General features: G+C 47.3%; 1 protein-coding gene across 3 annotated transcripts in view; it reads left to right on the top strand.

Annotated features, from left to right (window-relative positions):
* The first annotated feature begins 818 nt into the window (after nucleotides 1-818).
* SLC5A6 (solute carrier family 5 member 6) overlaps nucleotides 819-23,538 on the top strand; it is a 46,747-nt gene continuing 24,027 nt past the window's right edge. For 2 of the 3 annotated variants that reach the window (XM_056563675.1, XM_056563673.1), the window contains exons 1-4: nucleotides 819-1,241; nucleotides 17,074-17,579; nucleotides 18,304-18,369; nucleotides 19,706-19,757. In XM_056563675.1, coding sequence (XP_056419650.1) covers nucleotides 17,250-17,579; nucleotides 18,304-18,369; nucleotides 19,706-19,757 — 448 coding nt within the window. In that variant the 5' untranslated portion in view covers nucleotides 819-1,241; nucleotides 17,074-17,249. Of the gene's footprint in view, nucleotides 1,242-7,478; nucleotides 7,600-17,073; nucleotides 17,580-18,303; nucleotides 18,370-19,705; nucleotides 19,758-23,538 lie in introns of those variants that run through there. The other variant, XM_056563674.1, reaches the window with a different exon arrangement.

Here is a 23,538-nt window from a genome sequence, read left to right as displayed (position 1 = left end):
GTAGACAATATCACACATGATAGGATTAGATACAGCAGACATTATCACAGATGATAGAATTAGATACAGCAGACAGTATCACACAGGATAGGATTAGATACAGCAGACAGTATCACACAGGATAGGATTAGATACAGCAGACATGATCACACGATAGGATTAGATACAGCAGACAATATCACAGATGATAGGATTAGATACAGCAGACAATATCACACATGATAGGATTAGATACAGTAGACAATATCACACATGATAGGATTAGATACAGCAGACATTATCACAGATGATAGAATTAGATACAGCAGACAATATCACAGATGATAGGATTAGATACAGCAGACAGTATCACACAGGATAGAATTAGATACAGCAGACAGTATCACAGATGATAGGATTAGATACAGCAGACAGTATCACACAGGATAGAATTAGATACAGCAGACAATATCACAGATGATAGGATTAGATACAGCAGATAGTGTCACACAGGATAGGATTAGATACAGCAGACATTATCACACATGATATAATTAGATACAGCAGACAGTATTACATAGGATAGGATTAGATACAGCAGACAGTATCACACATGATAGGATTATATACAGCAGACAGTATCACACATGATAGGATTATATACAGCAGACAGTATCACACATGATAGGATTAGATACAGCAGACAGTATTACATAGGATAGGATTAGATACAGCAGACAGTATCACACATGATAGAATTAGATACAGCAGACAGTATCACACATGATAGGATTAGATACAGCAGACAATATCACACATTCTATAGATTGTTTCCCGCTCTGAGGTCCAGGCAGCCATTAATATTTCCTTTTTTATTTCACTAGCAGTAATGCTTCCCGTAATATCAATGGCGTCCTGATGCCTCAAATGGTCAGTGCGCCTGCGCATTTCTTTTTTTTTTCCTCTCCACTATTTTGATTGGCTGTCCAGCCTCGAGCTCTCTGATTGGCTGTTGTTGGACCTGGAACCGTGATCCTGTGTGCGCATGCGCCCCGTGCTTTCGGGCTCTGTTATCAGGTAGGGGGCGGGTTTAGTAATCGGAGTCCGTTGATTGGCTGGCGGGGTTGACATGTCCCCGCCCCTCCCGTGTCCTCAGCTTCATGGACGGTGACGCAGGATCAGCCTGACGTCCTTGTGTGCGGAGACGGAGAGAGAAGGACGAGCTCCCGGGGCGGACAGACCGGACTCCATCCTGACATACGGTAATACAGCCCTGACACCCGGCGGACTACAACTCCCAGCCTGCCCCGCTCTGCACCACGTGTCTGTAGTGCGGCGCTGTCATGGAAACCCAGTAGCGCATGGCTTCCTGACGTTACGCTGTATCTACACCTGTGTTTTCCAAATAGTGTGCCTCCAGCTGTTGCAAAACTACAACTCCCAGCATGCCCGGACAGCCGAAGGCTGTCCGGGCATGCTGGGAGTTGTAGTTTTGCAACAGCTGGAGACACAATGTATCTACACACTGTAAAAAAATGTAACAAGTCCTAGTCACGTGGGGAGAGATGCTGCCCCCTGTCTGTGCTCCAGCTGATGGAGAACTACAACTCCCAGCATGCTCTTTCCTCATTGCTAGGAGTTGTAGCTTTGGAACAGCACCACCTAGAGGCAAAAAGAACAAGAATACAAAGCAGATTGTGCAGCCTCTAGGGGGCGCTGTTAATGATCTTCATACTCCACATCGCTGCAGGGCATTCTGGGAGTTGTAGTTCTATAAATGTTGAAGATCCTTATGCTGGGGGCCTATAATCCAGCATCGCCGCCTGGAGGCTGTCTGTCTGACTTATCCTCAATTTCATGTTATTTTGCCCACTAGGAGGCGCTGTCCCATTGCTGTCTATAGACTCATTGCTGTGTCACTTGTCATGTCTATGTTTTGGGCCAGTGGTCTCCAAACTGTGTCTCCAGCTGTTGCAGAACTTCAACTCCCTGCATGTCCTGATAAGACTTTCAGGGCATGCTGGGAGTTGTAGTTTGTGGAAGCTAAAGGGCTGCAGGGGAAGTGATCAAAACTGTGACCTGTAGCCGAATGTGACCTGAGCTCACAGGAAGGGGGTAGGTTTAGGATTGGGGGTTGGGGGTTGAGGGTTGGGGGGGGGTGGGGGTTGAGGGGTTAGTGTTGGGGGTTGAGGGGTTAGTGTTTGGGGTTGAGGGGTTAGTGTTTGGGGTTGGGGTTATGGAGTAAGAGGGAGCCGGCTGTAAGGTAGAGAAGTGTCCCTGTGCGGAGGGAGGGTCACATTCTGCTACAGGGACACCGTTTTGGATGAGTCCACAGTTTGGAGACCACTGATTGGATTAGACAAGAGGAGAACATTAATTTACAGCTATAGGTTTAGAATGAAAACCTTCATCCTTTACCCTGCAGTCAGCTGTGGTATCAGCAGGGGGCGCGTGTGTGTGTCCACTGCTCAAAACTACAACTCCTAGCATGCTCTAATAACGTCTGGCCATGCTGGGAGTTGTAGTGGTCGGATCGCTGCTTTTTTCATGCTCATTTAGCTTCTAGATGGCGCAGTGTGATCACATGTATTTTCGTGCTCATGCTTCCTCTAGGTGGCGCAGTGTGATCACATGTATTTTCGTGCTCATGCTTCCTCTAGGTGGCGCAGTGTGATCACATGTATTTTCATGCTCATGCTTCCTCTAGGTGGCGCAGTGTGATCACATGTATTTTCGTGCTCATGGTTCCTCTAGGTGGCGCAGTGTGATCACATGTATTTTCGTGCTCATGGTTCCTCTAGGTGGCGCAGTGTGATCACTTTCTTGTATTTTCGTGCTCATGCTTCCTCTAGGTGGCGCAGTGTGATCACTTTCTTGTATTTTCGTGCTCATGCTTCCTCTAGGTGGCGCAGTGTGATCACATGTATTTTCATGCTCATGCTTCCTCTAGGTGGCGCAGTGTGATCACATGTATTTTCGTGCTCATGCTTCCTCTAGGTGGCGCAGTGTGATCACTTTCTTGTATTTTCGTGCTCATGCTTCCTCTAGGTGGCGCAGTGTGATCACTTTCTTGTATTTTCGTGCTCATGCTTCCTCTAGGTGGCGCAGTGTGATCACTTTCTTGTATTTTCGTGCTCATGCTTCCTCTAGATGGCGCAGTGTGATCACATGTATTTTCATGCTCATGCTTCCTCTAGGTGGCGCAGTGTGATCACATGTATTTTCGTGCTCATGCTTCCTCTAGGTGGCGCAGTGTGATCACTTTCTTGTATTTTCGTGCTCATGCTTCCTCTAGGTGGCGCAGTGTGATCACTTTCTTGTATTTTCGTGCTCATGCTTCCTCTAGGTGGCGCAGTGTGATCACTTTCTTGTATTTTCGTGCTCATGCTTCCTCTAGGTGGCGCAGTGTGATCACATGTATTTTCATGCTCATGCTTCCTCTAGGTGGCGCAGTGTGATCACATGTATTTTCATGCTCATGCTTCCTCTAGGTGGCGCAGTGTGATCACATTTATTTTCGTGCTCATGCTTCCTCTAGGTGGCGCAGTGTGATCACTTTCTTGTATTTTCGTGCTCATGCTTCCTCTAGGTGGCGCAGTGTGATCACTTGTATTTTCGTGCTCATACTTCCTCTAGGTGGCGCAGTGTGATCACTTGTATTTTCGTGCTCATGCTTCCTCTAGGTGGCGCAGTGTGATCACTTGTATTTTCGTGCTCATGCTTCCTCTAGATGGCGCAGTGTGATCACTTGTATTTTCGTGCTCATGCTTCCTCTAGATGGCGCAGTGTGATCACTTGTATTTTCGTGCTCATGCTTCCTCTAGATGGCGCAGTGTGATCACTTGTATTTTCATGCTCATGCTTCCTCTAGATGGCGCAGTGGGATCACATGTATTTTCATGCTTCCTCTAGGTGGCGCAGTGTGATCACTTTCTTGTATTTTCGTGCTCATGCTTCCTCTAGATGGCGCAGTGTGATCACTTGTATTTTCGTGCTCATGTTTCCTCTAGGTGGCGCAGTGTGATCACTTTCTTGTATTTTCGTGCTCATGCTTCCTCTAGGTGGCGCAGTGTGATCACTTGTATTTTCGTGCTCATGCTTCCTCTAGGTGGCGCAGTGTGATCACTTGTATTTTCGTGCTCATGCTTCCTCTAGATGGCGCAGTGTGATCACTTGTATTTTCGTGCTCATGTTTCCTCTAGATGGCGCAGTGTGATCACTTGTATTTTCATGCTCATGCTTCCTCTAGATGGCGCAGTGGGATCACATGTATTTTCATGCTTCCTCTAGGTGGCGCAGTGTGATCACTTTCTTGTATTTTCGTGCTCATGCTTCCTCTAGATGGCGCAGTGTGATCACTTGTATTTTCGTGCTCATGTTTCCTCTAGATGGCGCAGTGTGATCACATGTATTTTCATGCTCATGCTTCCTCTAGGTGGCGCAGTGTGATCACATGTATTTTCGTGCTCATGCTTCCTCTAGGTGGCGCAGTGTGATCACATGTATTTTCATGCTCATGCTTCCTCTAGGTGGCGCAGTGTGATCACTTTCTATGTCGTCCCCACGCCGGGGATCTCGTGCTTCTCGCTGGCTCTGTTCCCGCTGTTTATATAAAATCCAATTAAGTTTTCATTAGTCGTAATCCGCGTGCAGCCGCTTAGGGCGTCACATGACCACATGATACTGCGCCCCGCGCCGCTACTATCCCTATACCCACTGCCCCCCCATGACTTTTTCACCCCCAGGAAATCCATTATACACAGTGTGACTGGTTACCACACAGCTGCAGTTCTGTCACAGTTGCGGGAGTCTGTTCCAACAACTGAATCTGCGGTAAGAACGACCCGAGGGCGACATCTCTGCGAAATGTGTGACCCAGGACTGCCGCCCCGGACTTTACCCTCCGCTGAACCTTACCCCAGAGCTGAACTCAAGTGACTGTGTATCATGTTACAGGCAGTCCTATGTAACACCACAGATAACACAGTGATTACTGAGTACAGATAATGTAGTAGATGTGACCTGCAGTCCTATGTAACACCACAGATAACAGTGATAACTCTCTGAATACAGATAATGTATAGATGTGACCTGCAGTCCTATGTAACACCACAGATAACACAGTGATAACTCTCTGAGTACAGATAATGTATAGATGTGACCTGCAGTCCTATGTAACACCACAGATAACAGTGATAACTCTCTGAGTACAGATAATGTATAGATGTGACCTGCAGTCCTATGTAACACCACAGATAACACAGTGATAACTCTCTGAGTACAGATAATGTATAGATGTGTCCTGCAGTCCTATGTAACACCACAGATAACACAGTGATAACTCTCTGAGTACAGATAATGTATAGATGTGACCTGCAGTCCTATGTAACACCACAGATAACACAGTGATAACTCTCTGAGTACAGATAATGTATAGATGTGACCTGCAGTCCTATGTAACACCACAGATAACAGTGATAACTCTCTGAGTACAGATAATGTATAGATGTGACCTGCAGTCCTATGTAACACCACAGATAACAGTGATAACTCTCTGAGTACAGATAATGTATAGATGTGACCTGCAGTCCTATGTAACACCACACATAACACAGTGATTACTGAGTACAGATAATGTAGTAGATGTGACCTGCAGTCCTATGTAACACCTCAGATAACAGTGATAACTCTCTGAATACAGATAATGTAGTAGATGTGACCTGCAGTCCTATGTAACACCACAGATAACAGTGATAACTCTCTGAGTACAGATAATGTATAGATGTGACCTGCAGTCCTATGTAACACCACAGATAACACAGTGATAACTCTCTGAGTACAGATAATGTATAGATGTGACCTGCAGTCCTATGTAACACCACAGATAACACAGTGATAACTCTCTGAGTACAGATAATGTATAGATGTGACCTGCAGTCCTATGTAACACCACAGATAACACAGTGATAACTCTCTGAGTACAGATAATGTATAGATGTGACCTGCAGTCCTATGTAACACCACAGATAACAGTGATAACTCTCTGAGTACAGATAATGTATAGATGTGACCTGCAGTCCTATGTAACACCACAGATAACAGTGATAACTCTCTGAGTACAGATAATGTATAGATGTGACCTGCAGTCCTATGTAACACCACAGATAACAGTGATAACTCTCTGAGTACAGATAATGTATAGATGTGACCTGCAGTCCTATGTAACACCACAGATAACACAGTGATAACTCTCTGAGTACAGATAATGTATAGATGTGACCTGCAGTCCTATGTAACACCACAGATAACAGTGATAAATCTCTGAGTACAGATAATGTATAGATGTGACCTGCAGTCCTATGTAACACCACAGATAACAGTGATAACTCTCTGAGTACAGATAATGTATAGATGAGACCTGCAGTCCTATGTAACACCACAGATAACAGTGATAACTCTCTGAGTACAGATAATGTATAGATGTGACCTGCAGTCCTATGTAACACCAGAGATAACAGTGATAACTCTCTGAGTACAGATAATGTATAGATGTGACCTGCAGTCCTATGTAACACCACAGATAACAGTGATAACCCTCTGAGTACAGATAATGTATAGATGTGACCTGCAGTCCTATGTAACACCACAGATAACACAGTGATAACTCTCTGAGTACAGATAATGTATAGATGTGACCTGCAGTCCTATGTAACACCACAGATAACAGTGATAACTCTCTGAGTACAGATAATGTATAGATGTGACCTGCAGTCCTATGTAACACCACAGATAACAGTGATAACTCTCTGAGTACAGATAATGTATAGATGTGACCTGCAGTCCTATGTAACACCACAGATAACAGTGATAATTCTCTGAGTACAGATAATGTAGTAGATGTGACCTGCAGTCCTATGTAACACCACAGATACCAGTGATAACTCTCTGAGTACAGATAATGTATAGATGTGACCTGCAGTCCTATGTAACACCACAGATAACACAGTGATAACTCTCTGAGTACAGATAATGTATAGATGTTCCCTGCAGTCCTATGTAACACCACAGATAACAGTGATAACTCTCTGAGTACAGATAATGTATAGATGTGACCTGCAGTCCTATGTAACACCACAGATAACAGTGATAACTCTCTGAGTACAGATAATGTATAGATGTGACCTGCAGTCCTATGTAACACCACAGATAACAGTGATAACTCTCTGAGTACAGATAATGTATAGATGTGACCTGCAGTCCTATGTAACACCACAGATAACAGTGATAACTGTGTTGCAGACATGTCCAGACTGACACACTGTAGCAGATCCTCAGCGACAAGGATTTTTTTTTTTTTTTACAGCCCCTAGACGTAACCTCTTCAATTTACTGACAGCAAGCAGAGATCTGGAAACAAGGCGAGTAAATGAAGCCCAAAGTCTGTAAGAGTTTTCTGCCGGTGGAGTTCAGCTCTGCTACATCTGCTCATTTATATTTATAGGCATGCGTGAATACGACCTCCCAGAGCGTTTCCCCGGTAACCAAGGCAGACGAGGGCTTCTGATTGGTCGGCAAGGGTCCTCGCTGACGCACGCCGCGCCGTCGCTTTAATTGCAGCCGGTAATTGTCACCTCTGACGCGTGAAGCTTTGTCTCTATTCTAAGGATTGCTGGGGGATCGGTTTGGGGGGGGGGTAAGCGGCTGTTGCAAAACTACAACTCCCAGCATGCCCAGACAGCCGTTGGCTGCCCGGGCATGCTGGGAGTTGTAGTTTTGCAACAGCCGGAGGTCCACAGTTTGTACACCACTGCAGTAAACGCATGTGTATTTATTGAACACATCATGTAAACATTCACAGTGCAGGTGGAAAAAGTATGTGAACCCTTTGGGATTTTATATGGATTTCTGCACAAATTGCTCATAAAATGTCATCTGATCTTCAATGATGTCAACATTAGACAATCACAATAACACACACAGAATTACATTTTAGCATGTTTTTATTGAACACGCCATGTAAACATTCACAGTGCAGGTGGAAAATATGTGAACCCTTGGTTTTTAAGGAGCTATCCAGGAAAAAACTTTTTCTTAAATATCAACTGGCTCCAGAAAGTTAAACAAAATTTATAAATTAATTCTATAAAAAAAAATAAAAAATCTTAATCCTTTCAGTATTTATGAGCTGCTGAAGTTGAGTTGTTCTTTTCTGTCTAAGTGCTCTCTGATGACATCTGTCTCGGGATACTGTCCAGAGTAGAAGCAAATCCCCATAGCAAACCTATGTGCAGTTCCCGAGACAGACAGAGATGTCAGCAGAGAGCACTGTTGTCAGAAAGAGAAGAACAACTCTACTTCAGCAGCTGATAATTATTGGAAGGGTTAAGATTTTTTTTTTTTTTTTTTTTAATCAAAGTAATTTACAATCTGTTTTAACTTTCTGGCACCAGTTAATTTAAAAAAAAATAAAATAAAAATAAAAAAAACCTCCACCGGAGTGCCCCTTTTTAAGTTCTCCTGCAAAATGTCTTGATAAACTTGGGAATTAATTTTTTCCTTCGATGATAGCAATCTGTCCAGGCCCTGACGCAGCAAAGCAGCCCCAAACCATGATGCCCCCACCACCATACTTCACAGTTGGGATGAGGTTTTGATGTTGGTGTGCTGTGCCTCTTTTTCTCCTCACATAGCGTTAAATCTATCTATTAAAGCGGTCTATTTCCCGCATTAATATAGACCAACCTACAGAGCGTTAGGCCGTTAGAGTCGCACGACTCTTGATAATTTCAGTGCACAGACTTCAGGATCTACGGTTTAGACTAGTGGTCTCCAAACTGCGGACCTCCAGATGTTGCAAAACTACAACTCCCAGCATGCCCGGACAGCCAACGGCTGTCCGGGCATACTGGGAGTTGTAGTTTTGCAACATCTGGGGGTCCGCAAGTTGGAGACCACAAGTTTAGACTGTATTTAAACCTGCTTCAGCATGGTCTGACATTTCGGCGTACTTTTGGCCGACGCGACTTTTCGCCGAAAAGTCGCCATTGATAAATTCAGCACCAATGGATTTTTCCGTCTAAAATAGACTAGAATGCATCATGTTCTAAAAATCCTCCAAAGCAAAAGTCGCACGTATTTAGACTGCGACTTTCAGTGGGACAATTTTAGACAGGGGAAAAAAAAACAGCCTAAATCCTTCAAAGGGGTACTCCGATGGAAAACATTATTTTTTTTTATTTTTTTTTTATTTTTTAAATGCACTGGTGCCAGAAAGTTAAACAGATTTGTAAATCGCTTCTATTAAAAAATCTTTACCCTTCCTGTACTTATTAGCAGCTGTACGCTACAGAAGAAATTCTGGTCTTATTGAATTTTGTGCTCTCTGCTGACACCCAGATCAGGAACTGTCCAACCTATGCTGCTCTGGACAGTTCCTGACACGGACAGAGGTGTCAGCAGAGAGCACTGAGGACAAGACAAAAGAGAAATTCAAAAAGAAAAAAATTTCCTCTGTAGCGTACGGCTGCTAAAAAGTACTGGAAGGGTAAAGATTTCTTTATAGGGGTACTCCGGCGCTAAGACATCTTATCCCCTATCCAAAGCATAGGGGATAAGATGCCTGATAGTGGGGGTCCTGCCGCTGGGGACCCCCGTGATCTTGCATGCAGCACCCCGTTACAATCAGTCCCCGGAGCGTGTTTGCTTTGGGTCTGATTACTGGTGATCCCGGGGCCGGAGCGTTGTGATGTCACGGCTCGGCCCCCGTGTGACTTCACGCTCCGCCCCCTCAATCCAAGCCTATGGGAGGGGGCGTGGCAGCTGTATAGGCTTACATTGAGAGGGCGGAGCGTGACGTCACACGGGGGCGGAGACATGACATCACAATGCCCCGTGATCGCCAGTCATCGGACCCGGAGCGAACACGCTCCAGGGACTGATTGTAACGGGGTGCTGCATGCAAGATCACGGGGGTCCCCAGCGACGGGACCCCCACGATCAGGCATCTTATCCCCTATGCTTTGGATAGGGGGGGTAAGATGTCTTGGTGCCGGAGTCCCCCTTTAATAGAAGTCATTTAAAAATCTGTTAACTTTCTGGCACCGGTTGACCACAGGAATACCCCTTTAAATCCTATAAATCTCCCGCATAGTGCTGTGCGTTTCTTCCAAACAACTCAACTTTTTGGCTTCATCTGTCCACAGAATATTTTTGCCAGTTCTGCTGTGGAACATCCAGGTCTCTTGTGCAAACTGTAAACGTGCAGGAATGTTTTTTTTTGGACAGCAGCGGCTTCCTCAGGGGTATCCTCCCACGAAATCCAGTCTTGTTTAGTGTTTTACGTAGATTTGATAACGGGGATGTTAGAATATGCCAGAGACTTTTGTAAGTCTTTAGCAGACGCTCTAAGATTCTTCTTCACCTCACTGAGCAGTCCGCGCTCTCGCAGTCCGCGCTCTCGCAGTCATCTTTACAGGACGCCCACTCCTAGGGTGAGTAGCAGCAGTGCTGAACTTTCTCCATTTCTAGACCATTTATCTTACCGTGGACTGATGATCAGCAAGGTATTGGTGATACTTTTATAACCCTTTCCAGCTTTATGCAAGTCAACAATTCTTAATCGTAGGTCTTCTGAGGGCTCTTTTGTGCGAGGCATCACTAACATCAGGTGGTGCTTCTTGTGAAAAGCAAACCCAGAACTGGTGGGTATTTTTTATTTTTTTTATAGGGCAGTTGTAACTAACACCTCCAATCTCATCTCATAGATTGGACTCCAGTTGGATGACGCCTCACTCCAATTAGCTCTTGGAGAGGCCATTAGTCTAGGGGTTCACATACTTTTTCCACCTGCACTGTGAATGTTTACATGGTGCGTTCAATAAAAACATGGTAACATTGAACTCTTTGTGTGTTCTAGTTTAAGCAGACTGTGATTGTCTATTGTTGCGACTTAGATGAAGATCAGATGACCCTTTTATGACCAATTTGTGCAGAAATCCAAAGGGGTTCACATACTTTTTCCACCTGCACTGTGAATGTTTACATGATGTATTCAATAAAAACATGCGTTTACTGCAGTGGTCTACAAACTGTGGGCCTCCAGCTGTTGCAAAACTACAACTCCCAGCATGCCCGGACAGCCGTTGGCTGTCCGGGCATGCTGGGAGTTGTTGTTTTGCAGCAGCTGCTTCTCCCCCCAAACCGATTTCCGATTGGTTACCGTGGAAACACTGCAGTAGGTCACATTCGGCCCCACATGCCTAATAAATATAAATGTGCAGATGTAGCAGAGCTGAACTCCACCGGCAGAAAACTCTTACAACAGACTGTGCTTCATTTACTCGCCTTGTTTCCAGATCTCTGCTTGCTGTCAGTGAATTGTAGAGGCTACGTCTAGGGGCTTTAAAAAATAAATAAATAAAATTGTCGCTGAGGATCTGTTACAGTGTGTCAGTCTGGACATGTCCGCATCTGTAACAATGTATTTGTCTGAACTCCAAGGAGGTCTCCATTAGTCTAGGGGTTCACATACTTTTTCCACCTGCACTGTGAATGTTTACATGGTGTGTTCAATAAAAACATGGCAACATTTAAAGGGGGTAATACCATGGGAAACTTTTTATTTATTTTTTAAATCAATTGGTGCCAGAAAGTTAAACAGATTTGTAAATCACTTCTATTAAAACATTTTTTATCCTTCCAGTACTTTTTAGGGGCTGTTTACTAAAGAGAAATCCAAAAAAGAAATGCATTTCCTCTGATGTCATGACCACAGTGCTCTCTGCTGACCTCTGCTGTCCATTTTAGGAACTGGAGAAAATCCCCATCGCAAACATATGCTTCTCTGGACAGTTCCTAAAATGGACAGCAGAGGTCAGCAGAGAGCACTGTGGTCAGGACATCAGAGGAAATGCATTTCTTTTTAGGATTTCTCTTTAGTATACAGCCCCTAAAAAGTACTGGAAGGATCACAATTTTTTTATAGAAGTGATTTACAAATCTGTTTAACGTTCTGGCACCAGTTGAATTAAAAAAATAAAGTTTTCCACGGTTGTACCCCTTTAACTCTTTGTGTGTTATTAGTTTAAGCAGACTGTGATTGTCTATTGCTGTGACTTAGATGAAGATCAGATGACATTTTATGACCAATTTGTGCAGAAATCCATAGAATTCCAAAGGGGTCACATACTTTTTCTTGCGACTGTATATTTTATAGGTTCTTGGATGTAGCCGTGAATTCTCCACAAACCTTCTTGCTTTACACTGCAGGCTGCATCCAGGGGACTAGAAAATGCTGTAAAGGAAACACGTTTTATATTACAGAGGAACGAATTTGACTTGTTGGGGACGGAGGGCGTATATGGATACGCCCTCGCGTCTTATCACTTAAGGATGGAGGGTGTACCTGTACGCCCTCCGCATTTCCGATCACCTCAGCTCGTCGGGCGGTGATCGGAACGGAATGCCTGCTGAAATCATTCGCACCGGCGATATGCGGCAAAGCCGGGTCTTCCGGTGACCTGGAAAATAAGGGGGATCGGGGGTGTCCAAGCGGTGCCACCCCTCCTATCCCTGCTATTGGTCATTCAGAAGCAACTACCAATAGCAGATCAGGGGCGGGGGGGGTTAACTTTCGGTTCCCCCGCTCTGCCCACTCACTGTAATCCAGGCAGAGCAGGGGAACCGCCGGTACCGGAGGTCACTTACCATCGGCGGCGGTAGCAGGTGACTATCGGCGGCAGCAGACGGCTCCCTGGTGTGGCGATGACGTGCAGACTACAGAAGTCGGTGAGATGCCTAGCAACATCTGGAGGGCTACAGTTTGGAGCTCACTGTGCAGTGGTTCCTAAACTGTGGCCCTTCAGATCTTGCAAAACTGCAACTCCCAGCATGCCCAAACAGCTGTCTCAGAATGCTGGGAGTTGTAGTTGGGTACCTCCAGCTGTTGCATAACTACATCTTCCAGCATGCCCTTCAGCGATCAGTACATGCTGGGAGTTGTATTTTTGCAACAGCTGGAGGCACACTGGTTGGAAAATACTGAGTTAGGTATCAGAACCAAACTGAAAAGTACAACTCCCAGCATGAACTGTCTGTTAGAACATGTTGGGAGTTGTAGTTTTGCAACAGCTGGAGGGTACATTCACACGGGCGGGTTTACAGTGAGTTTCCTGCTTCAAGTTTGAGCTGCGGCAAATTTATCGCCGCACCGCAAACTCCTAGCAGAAAACTCACCGTGAACCCCCACAAGTGCGAATGTACCCTAAAAACACTACACTAACACATAATAAAGGGTAAAACACTACATATACACCCCCTTACACTGTCCAGGCATGCTGGGAGTTTAGCAACAGCTGGAGGCACCCTGTTTGGGAATCACTGGCGTAGAATACCCCTATGCAAATCCCTAACTTAGTCCTCAAATGTGCATGGCACTCTCTCACTTCAGAGCCCTGTCGTATTTCAAGGAAACAGTTTAGGGCCACATATGGGGTATCTCCGTATTCGGGAGAATTTGCACTACAAATTTTGGGGGGCTTTTTCTCCTTTTACCCCTAATGAAAATTTGGGGGCTACACCAACCTGTTGTCCCATACTTTTTATTTTCACAAGCGGTAAAGGGGGGGGGAAGAAAGACCCCCAAAATTTGTAACGCAATTTCTCCTGAGTACGGAAATGCCCCATATGTAGGCGTAAAATGCTCTGCGGGCGCACAACAAGGCTCAGGAGTGAGAGCGCACTATGTACATTGTAGGCCTAAACTGGTGATTTGCACAGGGGTGGCTGATTTTACAGCCATTCTGACATAAACCCAAAAAAAGAAATACCCACATGTGACCCCATTTTGGAAACTACACCCCTCATGTAATGTAATAAGGGGTACAGTGAGCATTTACGCCCCACAGGTGTTTGACAGATTTTTGGAACAGTGGTCCGTTGGCTGTCCAGGCATGCTGGGAGTTGTAGTTTTGCAACAGCTTGAGGCACCATGGATGGGGAGACGGTGATGTAGAGGAAACATGGATGTGCACTGGGTCAGTCCCGCCCTGGCGCCCCCTTGTTAATGAGTACAGGACACGGCACTACCTGAGCTATACATTGACTCCCATATAACAATCATCGGCGCCGTTAATGAGTGACTGCGCCTGCGACGCTCTCGGCCTTTGACTCTGCGGAGTTAATAATACAGGTTGATCGGGTTCGCGTCCCCCGGAACACACGTACAAGATGGCGGCCGCCGGGCGCCATCAGTCACTGAGTGCATGTGATCAGGACGGTAGATGAGAGCGTGGTCATGGCGTATCCTACAGAAGTCCTAAAGCTGTATGGGGAGATTTCGCAGCAGGCTGCCCCCTACTGATAGAAAACATAAGTGCGGCCATATTAGTGCTGGATTCTGTACACCCCTCTGGGCTCCGCAGACTATCTCTCCCTTTCTCAGTATTCTGCTGACTATGCTCTGCAGACCATCGTATCCCGAGTGTGGATTTCAGCGCTAATCCGGTATTATAGGATATTAGGCGGCAGTTTCTAGGGGATTATCTGGCGTCTCCTCTGATTTACGCTCCAGAGAATTCCTGGAATCCCAGATCGGAGGTAATGACCAGGGTTTGAGCGCCCCCATGAGGCAAGGAATGTTACAGGAGGAGAACTTTAGTGAGATCTATGGGGGACAATGCTAAACTAGCAACTCTGAGGATTACAGCGCCCTCTACAGTCAGGAGACCCCTCAGGAGTGAAGCTACCCTCCCTGATGCTTGTGGCTAGCTAGAGGAATGTTCACATGATGGGAAGATGTGCAGAATGTTCATCCCGAAAACACAGGGAGACATTCTGCACATTTGCACGATCTGGCAGGTGCTTACCTGGCCAGCAGGCTCAGGGGCTCTCCGTGAGTTTGACATCCTCTGCGCTGCACTGACAAGTGACGTCTGGAGCTTCACTCTTCAGTGCCTGCAGCCGCTGCTGCTTACAGACTCTCAGTGAGTGCGGCGCAGAGGACGTTAGGAGAACGTCAAACTCGCTGAGAGCCCATGCACCGGAGCCTGCTGGCCAGGTAAGAAGAACAGGGAGAGAGGGAAGGGTAAATGTGATGTGGCATGAGGGGGGGGGGGGGGTGATTTGGCACAGCGGGATGAAAGGTGTATTGTCCCCCTATTGGGGGTGTATTGTCCCATAATGGGCGTGTCCGCGCCCGTTTTTGGGAATGTCCCCTATGCGAAGGCTGCAAATACATTGTCTTATGGGACTTTGCCGGGGAATTAAAGACTGTCCGCTATTAAGAGATGTCCCCTATTGGGAGGTGTCCGCTAAGGGAGATTTTACTGTATAGTATGAAAGCGATCGGTGTCTCCTCTTCATCTCCGAGCACAGACGGCAAATCTTCGACTTCTGGTCCAGATACAATCCATTGAGTAGTTACAACAGGTGGAGAACATGGAGGGTGGGAAGAAGTCTGTAGAGTAAGGAAGAGAGATCTATGGGAAGGGGCAGCACGGGAGGAGTTCTGTAAGACGCTTTTAAAGGGGTATTCCTGGAAAAAATATTTTTTATATATCAACTGGCTCCAGAAAGTTAAACAGATCTGTAAATGACTTCTATTAAAACATCTCATGTCCCTCATGACGATCCACTTGTCCGGACCAATTTTCCCTGTTACACTCATTTTTTTCCTCCTCGCCCTATAATGGCCATAACTACCTACTATATTTGGTGGTTTTCCTTTCTACACAATTTACCTTGTGGTTGCGATAATATGTTGTTTTGAGATACTTTAGGTCACCTGATTACAGAGATACCAGATCTGTATAGTTTCCATCATGTTTTACTAATTTAAAAAAAAAATTGCAACTTTTGAACTTTTTTTAATTGCCATTTTTTTTTTTTTACCCCTGTAGCTTTTTTTTTATTATTTTTCCCCGCATACCAGGCTGTATGAGGGCTCATTTTTCACCATAATCAGTTTTTTTTGTATCTGTACAATTTTGGTATTTCTGACTTTTTAATCGCTTTTTAACCCTCTGGCTACCTCTATAGTGCATCGCCCCGCTGCGATCACACTACGGGCGATCTAGCCCACCAGAGAGCATTCACATGTCCCTTTAGACACCCCTGTCAGCTTTGACAGCGGCGATCTAAAGGGTTAATAGCCAGCCGCGGAGATTGCTGCATGCTGGCTACTGAGAACAGCCGGGGGGCTGCAGAGTACGGAGCAGGCTCGAGTCAGGAGCCCGCTCCATACAGACTGCTGAGCGTCGCCGCGCTTGTCGGGTCCGGCCCTGCTTGCCCGGTGCGGGGCTAAGGGCTGGAAAAATTCACCTTCCCGGCACCTGGAACTGCATGTCCTGGGCTTCGGGCGATAGGAATTCCACGTCCCTGCCATAGCATAGCATTGATCGGTGTTATCGGCGCTCCTTTACTAATGCCTGCCATGGCTGGCTGCAGTAAAGGAGCAACGATCAGACGGCACGGTAAGGGACCCCCGGCCGTTCTCTCAGCTGATATGGACACCGCGATGATCACGATCAGCATCCCTGAGCTAACTGGAAGTAAATTTTTAGACACCACAATTAACTTTGAATTTGGCGTGTAAAGGGTTAATTTCAGACATCCCCGCGATCAGCAATGTTCGGCATTAGCCACAGGTCGCAGCTATGATGCTCGTTGCATAGTTTGGTAACGTGTACAGGGCACCTCAGTGATGTCTACCGGTGGGGGTCCTGCCATCAGATAAGTATTCATGCAAATATCTGCTATTGGTACCGGTACCAGTATGGTTATGGGGACATCCCTAGTAGATACAATGGGACCCGCTTGTTCTTGATGGGGAGGATGTAGGTTGAGAGTGAATCTTCTAGGACGAGGGAGAAGAATCTAGAGGAAATGGCAGCACGAGAGGAGATTTCTGGGAAGCTTTTACCTAGCGGGACAGGAGATGTTTATTACACATTATGTATTTTGGGTTAATTTTTTGTGTTTATTACTGGACTTCAGCCTGTGCCGCCTTCTGTTGGGCCCCGGGGTGAAGCATTAACCACTTTATTACGGGGCCGCTGGTTAAACCATCACTTACTTCTACTTCTCATCTCTTTCTAGGTTCAGATGTCCTCGTAGTTATGGAGCACAGGTGAGGTCTTCAACATGGCGTCTACTGGGAGGTGGTCAGAACAGGGGATCGAGAACCGTTCCCACCGCGCAGAATGACCGCTGGACTCCACCGGTAATAAAGCCATTGTATCGGATAAGGCGGAACGCCGCACCGTCCCGCCGCCATGAGGTTCACCACGGTGGATTACATCATCTTTGCGCTGCTGCTGATCCTGTCCTCGGCCATTGGGCTGTTTTACGCGCTGAGCGGAGGGAAGCAGCGCACCACTCAGGAGTTCCTGCTGGCCAACCGCAGCATGGGCTTCCTCCCGGTGGCACTGTCTCTCCTTGCCACCTTCCAGTCTGCGGTGGCCATCTTGGGGGTTCCGTCGGAGATCTACCGGTTCGGCACAGAGTACTGGTTCCTCGGCTGCTCCTACATCCTCGGGCTGCTCATCCCAGCATACATATTCATACCAGTCTTCTACCGGCTGCGGCTCACCAGCACCTATGAGGTAAGGGTGACACCAGAGTCATGTGACTACAATAGGTGTGAGGGGGATGTGGGCACTGTGGCCTCCAGATCATAGTGCTCTCTATGGATTTATTACGTCCGTATCTAGTGATATATAAAGAAGGACCTGATCAGGATTCTGTTATGTTATCACCGCACGTTGACTGGGCTGCTTGTGGACTGGGCTGCTTGTGAACTGGGCTGCTTGTGGACAGATCTCTGCTGATGGAGCAGGGTTTATTGCCGCTGAAGGTTAAACAAGAGCTCCTGTAATTTATGGCCCATGACACAGGGACTGTGGACCAGACCCTTGGTTCTCAGTACCAGTCCATGTTGGACTTTAGAACAGTGATCTCAAACTGTGGCCCTCCAGATGTTTCAAAACTTCCACTCCCAGCGTGCCCGGACAGCCGCTGGCTGTCCGGGCATGCTGGGAGTTGAAGTTTTGCAACATCTGGAGGGACACAGTTTGAGACCACTGCTGTGGAACAATGAAATAATTTTTATTTATAGCTCTATAATCCCACCAGGGTGTAAATAAAGCTGCGTCTGTGGGCGCCAACCTCTAATGTCCAATTTAGCTTGGCTTTCCAAGGACACATCTGAACCATAAATGTATCTGCCGGGGGTGATGGGCTCAGCTGCTCTCTGCTGCCCCACCTGGAGCCTGTGACAACTGCACCTAGGTGTCCACTGTTCCTGATTAATCTGCCTTTCTCTTTCAGTACCTGGAGTTACGGTTTAGTAAAATCGTGCGAATCTGCGGAACGGTAACCTTCATATTTCAGATGGTGAGTATGTGGGGGGGGGGGGGGGGGGTCAGGAGCAGCATTGGTGGGGGGAGGGGGGAGCAGGGGCAGCTTGTGTGAGGAATTGTCAGAGGCTGCAGGAAAACCCATTTTGAAATCTTACTACTTTGCAGAGTTATTGCCGTTTGTAGGGAGACTATGACATAACTTCCTCTTTCTATTACATCTTATTTTCATCTTACTATAGTAAATTTATTGAGCAGCAATCCTGTTATGCCATATCTTACACAAATCTCAGTAATTTTGTCAAGTGTAGAGAGAAGGGAAGCGGCCGAGACATTGGCACTATAAACTAAAATTAAGACATGCACGTAATAACCTAGCACGTATATGATGAATGGTGGAGGGAGCAGCAGGAGCGCGTGTGAGGAATGGTGGAGGGAGCAGCAGGAGCGCGTGTGAGGAATGGTGGAGGGAGCAGCAGGAGCGCGTGTGAGGAATGGTGGAGGGAGCAGCAGGAGCGCGTGTGAGGAATGGTGGAGGGAGCAGCGGGAGCGCGTGTGAGGAATGGTGGAGGGAGCAGCGGGAGCGCGTGTGAGGAATGGTGGAGGGAGCAGCGGGAGCGCGTGTGAGGAATGGTGGAGGGAGCAGCGGGAGCGCGTGTGAGGAATGGTGGAGGGAGCAGCGGGAGCGCGTGTGAGGAATGGTGGAGGGAGCAGCGGGAGCGCGTGTGAGGAATGGTGGAGGGAGCAGCGGGAGCGCGTGTGAGGAATGGTGGAGGGAGCAGCGGGAGCGCGTGTGAGGAATGGTGGAGGGAGCAGCGGGAGCGCGTGTGAGGAATGGTGGAGGGAGCAGCGGGAGCGCGTGTGAGGAATGGTGGAGGGAGCAGCGGGAGCGCGTGTGAGGAATGGTGGAGGGAGCAGCGGGAGCGCGTGTGAGGAATGGTGGAGGGAGCAGCGGGAGCGCGTGTGAGGAATGGTGGAGGGAGCAGCGGGAGCGCGTGTGAGGAATGGTGGAGGGAGCAGCGGGAGCGCGTGTGAGGAATGGTGGAGGGAGCAGCGGGAGCGCGTGTGAGGAATGGTGGAGGGAGCAGCGGGAGCGCGTGTGAGGAATGGTAGAGCAGCATGAATGGTGGGCAGAGCAGCATGAGTAATGGGTTTAGTACAGGCAGCATGGCTGCACAGTCTTAGCTGCAGTAATTCACCACAAATAGCATTACATGGTAAAAATCATTTTCCCTGCATTAAGCAAATGTGTACAAGACCTAAGATAAAATGCAGCGTGTGAACCCGGCTTACAGGGGGATCTGCGCAGAGCTCTGCTATTCCGCACAATCCTGAGCACTTGTATTCCTAACATGTGACGTTCTCCTCTGCAGGTTATCTATATGGGGGTGGTCCTGTACGCTCCAGCCCTGGCCTTTAATGCAGGTAAGTCTGTGTGCCCTGCCCTCTGTATGGATTATAGATCATTACTGGGGCACAGTGCCCTGTCCTCTGTATAGATTATAGATCATTACTGGGGCACAGCGCCCTGCCCTCTGTATGGATTATAGATACTTACTGGGGCACAGCGCCCTGTCCTCTGTATAGATTATAGATCAGTACTGGGGCACAGCGCCCTGTCCTCTGTATGGATTATAGATCAGTACCAGGACACTGCACCCTGTCCTCTGTATGGATTATAGATCACTACTGGGGCACAGCACCCTGTCCTCTGTATGGATTATAGATCATTACTGGGGCACAGCGCCCTGTCCTCTGTATGTATTATAAATCAGTACTGGGGCACAGCGCCCTGTCCTCTGTATGGATTATAGATCATTACTGGGGCACAGCGCCCTGTCCTCTGTATGGATTATAGATCAGTACCAGGACACTGCACCCTGTCCTCTGTATGGATTATAGATACTTACTGGGGCACAGCGCCCTGTCCTCTGTATGGATTATAGATCATTACTGGGGCACAGCGCCCTGTCCTCTGTATGGATTATAGATCAGTACCAGGACACTGCACCCTGTCCTCTGTATAGATTATAAATCAGTACTGGGGCACAGCGCCCTGTCCTCTGTATGGATTATAGATCATTACTGGGGCACAGCGCCCTGTCCTCTGTATGGATTATAGATCAGTACCAGGACACTGCACCCTGTCCTCTGTATGGATTATAGATACTTACTGGGGCACAGCGCCCTGTCCTCTGTATGGATTATAGATCATTATTGGGGAGCAGCGCCCTGTCCTCTGTATGTATTATAAATCAGTACTGGGGCACAGCGCCCTGTCCTCTGTATGGATTATAGATCATTACTGGGGCACAGCGCCCTGTCCTCTGTATGGATTATAGATCAGTACCAGGACACTGCACCCTGTCCTCTGTATGGATTATAGATCATTACTGGGGCACAGCGCCCTGTCCTCTGTATGGATTATAGATCACTACCAGGACACTGCACCCTGTCCTCTGTATAGATTATAGATCAGTACTGGGGCACAGCGCCCTGTCCTCTGTATAGATTATAAATCAGTACTGGGGCACAGCGCCCTGTCCTCTGTATGGATTATAGATCATTACTGGGGCACAGCGCCCTGTCCTCTGTATGGATTATAGATCAGTACCAGGACACTGCACCCTGTCCTCTGTATGGATTATAGATCATTACTGGGGCACAGCGCCCTGTCCTCTGTATGGATTATAGATCATTACTGGGGCACAGCACCCTGTCCTCTGTATGGATTATAGATCATTACTGGGGCACAGCGCCCTGTCCTCTGTATGGATTATAGATCAATACTGGGGCACAGCACCCTGTCCTCTGTATGGATTATAGATCATTACTGGGGCACAGCGCCCTGTCCTCTGTATGGATTATAGATCATTACCGGGGCACAGCGCCCTGTCCTCTGTATGGATTATAGATCAGTACTGGGGCACAGCGCCCTGTCCTCTGTATGGATTATAGATCATTATTGGGGTGCGGTGTCCTGTCCTCTGTATGGATTATAGATCATTACTGGGGCACAGCGCCCTGTCCTCTGTATGGATTATAGATGATTACTGGGGCACAGCGCCCTGTCCTCTGTATGGATTATAGATCAGTACCAGGACACTGCACCCTGTCCTCTGTATAGATTATAGATCATTACTGGGGCACAGCGCCCTGTCCTCTGTATGGATTATACATCATTATTGGGGTGCGGTGTCCTGTCCTCTGTATGGATTATAGATCAGTACTGGGGCACAGCACCCTGTCCTCTGTATGGATTATAGATCATTACTGGGGCACAGCGCCCTGTCCTCTGTATGTATTATAAATCAGTACTGGGGCACAGCGCCCTGTCCTCTGTATGGATTATAGATCATTACTGGGGCACAGCGCCCTGTCCTCTGTATGGATTATAGATCAGTACCAGGACACTGCACCCTGTCCTCTGTATGGATTATAGATACTTACTGGGGCACAGCGCCCTGTCCTCTGTATGGATTATAGATCATTATTGGGGAGCAGCGCCCTGTCCTCTGTATGTATTATAAATCAGTACTGGGGCACAGCGCCCTGTCCTCTGTATGGATTATAGATCATTACTGGGGCACAGCGCCCTGTCCTCTGTATGGATTATAGATCAGTACCAGGACACTGCACCCTGTCCTCTGTATGGATTATAGATCATTACTGGGGCACAGCGCCCTGTCCTCTGTATGGATTATAGATCACTACCAGGACACTGCACCCTGTCCTCTGTATAGATTATAGATCAGTACTGGGGCACAGCGCCCTGTCCTCTGTATAGATTATAAATCAGTACTGGGGCACAGCGCCCTGTCCTCTGTATGGATTATAGATCATTACTGGGGCACAGCGCCCTGTCCTCTGTATGGATTATAGATCAGTACCAGGACACTGCACCCTGTCCTCTGTATGGATTATAGATCATTACTGGGGCACAGCGCCCTGTCCTCTGTATAGATTATAGATAATTACTGGGGCACAGCGCCCTGGCCTCTGTATGGATTATAGATACTTACTGGGGCACAGCGCCCTGTCCTCTGTATGGATTATAGATCATTACTGGGGCACAGCGCCCTGTCCTCTGTATGGATTATAGATCATTACTGGGGCACAGCACCCTGTCCTCTGTATGGATTATAGATCATTACTGGGGCACAGCGCCCTGTCCTCTGTATGGATTATAGATCAATACTGGGGCACAGCACCCTGTCCTCTGTATGGATTATAGATCATTACTGGGGCACAGCGCCCTGTCCTCTGTATGGATTATAGATCAATACTGGGGCACAGCACCCTGTCCTCTGTATCGATTATAGATCATTACTGGGGCACAGCGCCCTGTCCTCTGTATGGATTATAGATCAATACTGGGGCACAGCACCCTGTCCTCTGTATGGATTATAGATCAGTACTGGGGCACAGCGCCCTGTCCTCTGTATGGATTATAGATCATTACTGGGGCACAGCGCCCTGTCCTCTGTATGGATTATAGATCAGTACTGGGGCACAGCGCCCTGTCCTCTGTATGGATTATAGATAATTACTGGGGCACAGCGCCCTGTCCTCTGTATGGATTATAGATAATTACTGGGGCACAGCGCCCTGTCCTCTGTATGGATTATAGATCAGTACTGGGGCACAGCGCCCTGTCCTCTGTATGGATTATAGATCATTACTGGGGCACAGCGCCCTGTCCTCTGTATGGATTATAGATCAGTACCGGGGAGCAGCGCCCTGTCCTCTGTATGGATTATAGATCAGTACTGGGGCACAGCGCCCTGTCCTCTGTATGGATTATAAATCGGTACTGGGGCACAGCACCCTGTCCTCTGTATGGATTATAGATCAGTACTGGGGAGCAGCGCCCTGTCCTCTGTATAGATTATAGATCAGTACTGGGGCACAGCGCCTTGTCCTCTGTATGGATTATAGATCAGTACTGGGGAGCAGCGCCCTGTCCTCTGTATGGATTATAGATCAGTACTGGGGCACAGCGCCCTGTCCTCTGTATAGATTATAGATCAGTACTGGGGAGCAGCGCCCTGTCCTCTGTATAGATTATAGATCAGTGCCCTGTCCTCTGTATAGATTATAGATCACTACTGGAGGATCAGCGCCCTGTCCTCTGTATAGATTATAGATCACTACTGGAGGATCAGCGCCCTGTCCTCTGTATAGATTATAGATCACTACTGGAGGA

The sequence above is a fragment of the Hyla sarda genome, chromosome 3 (genome assembly GCF_029499605.1).
Source record: "Hyla sarda isolate aHylSar1 chromosome 3, aHylSar1.hap1, whole genome shotgun sequence".
NCBI classification, from domain to species: Eukaryota; Metazoa; Chordata; class Amphibia; order Anura; family Hylidae; genus Hyla; species Hyla sarda.
Note: the sequence above shows the minus strand (reverse complement) of the source record. Positions and strands in the feature narration are given on the sequence as shown.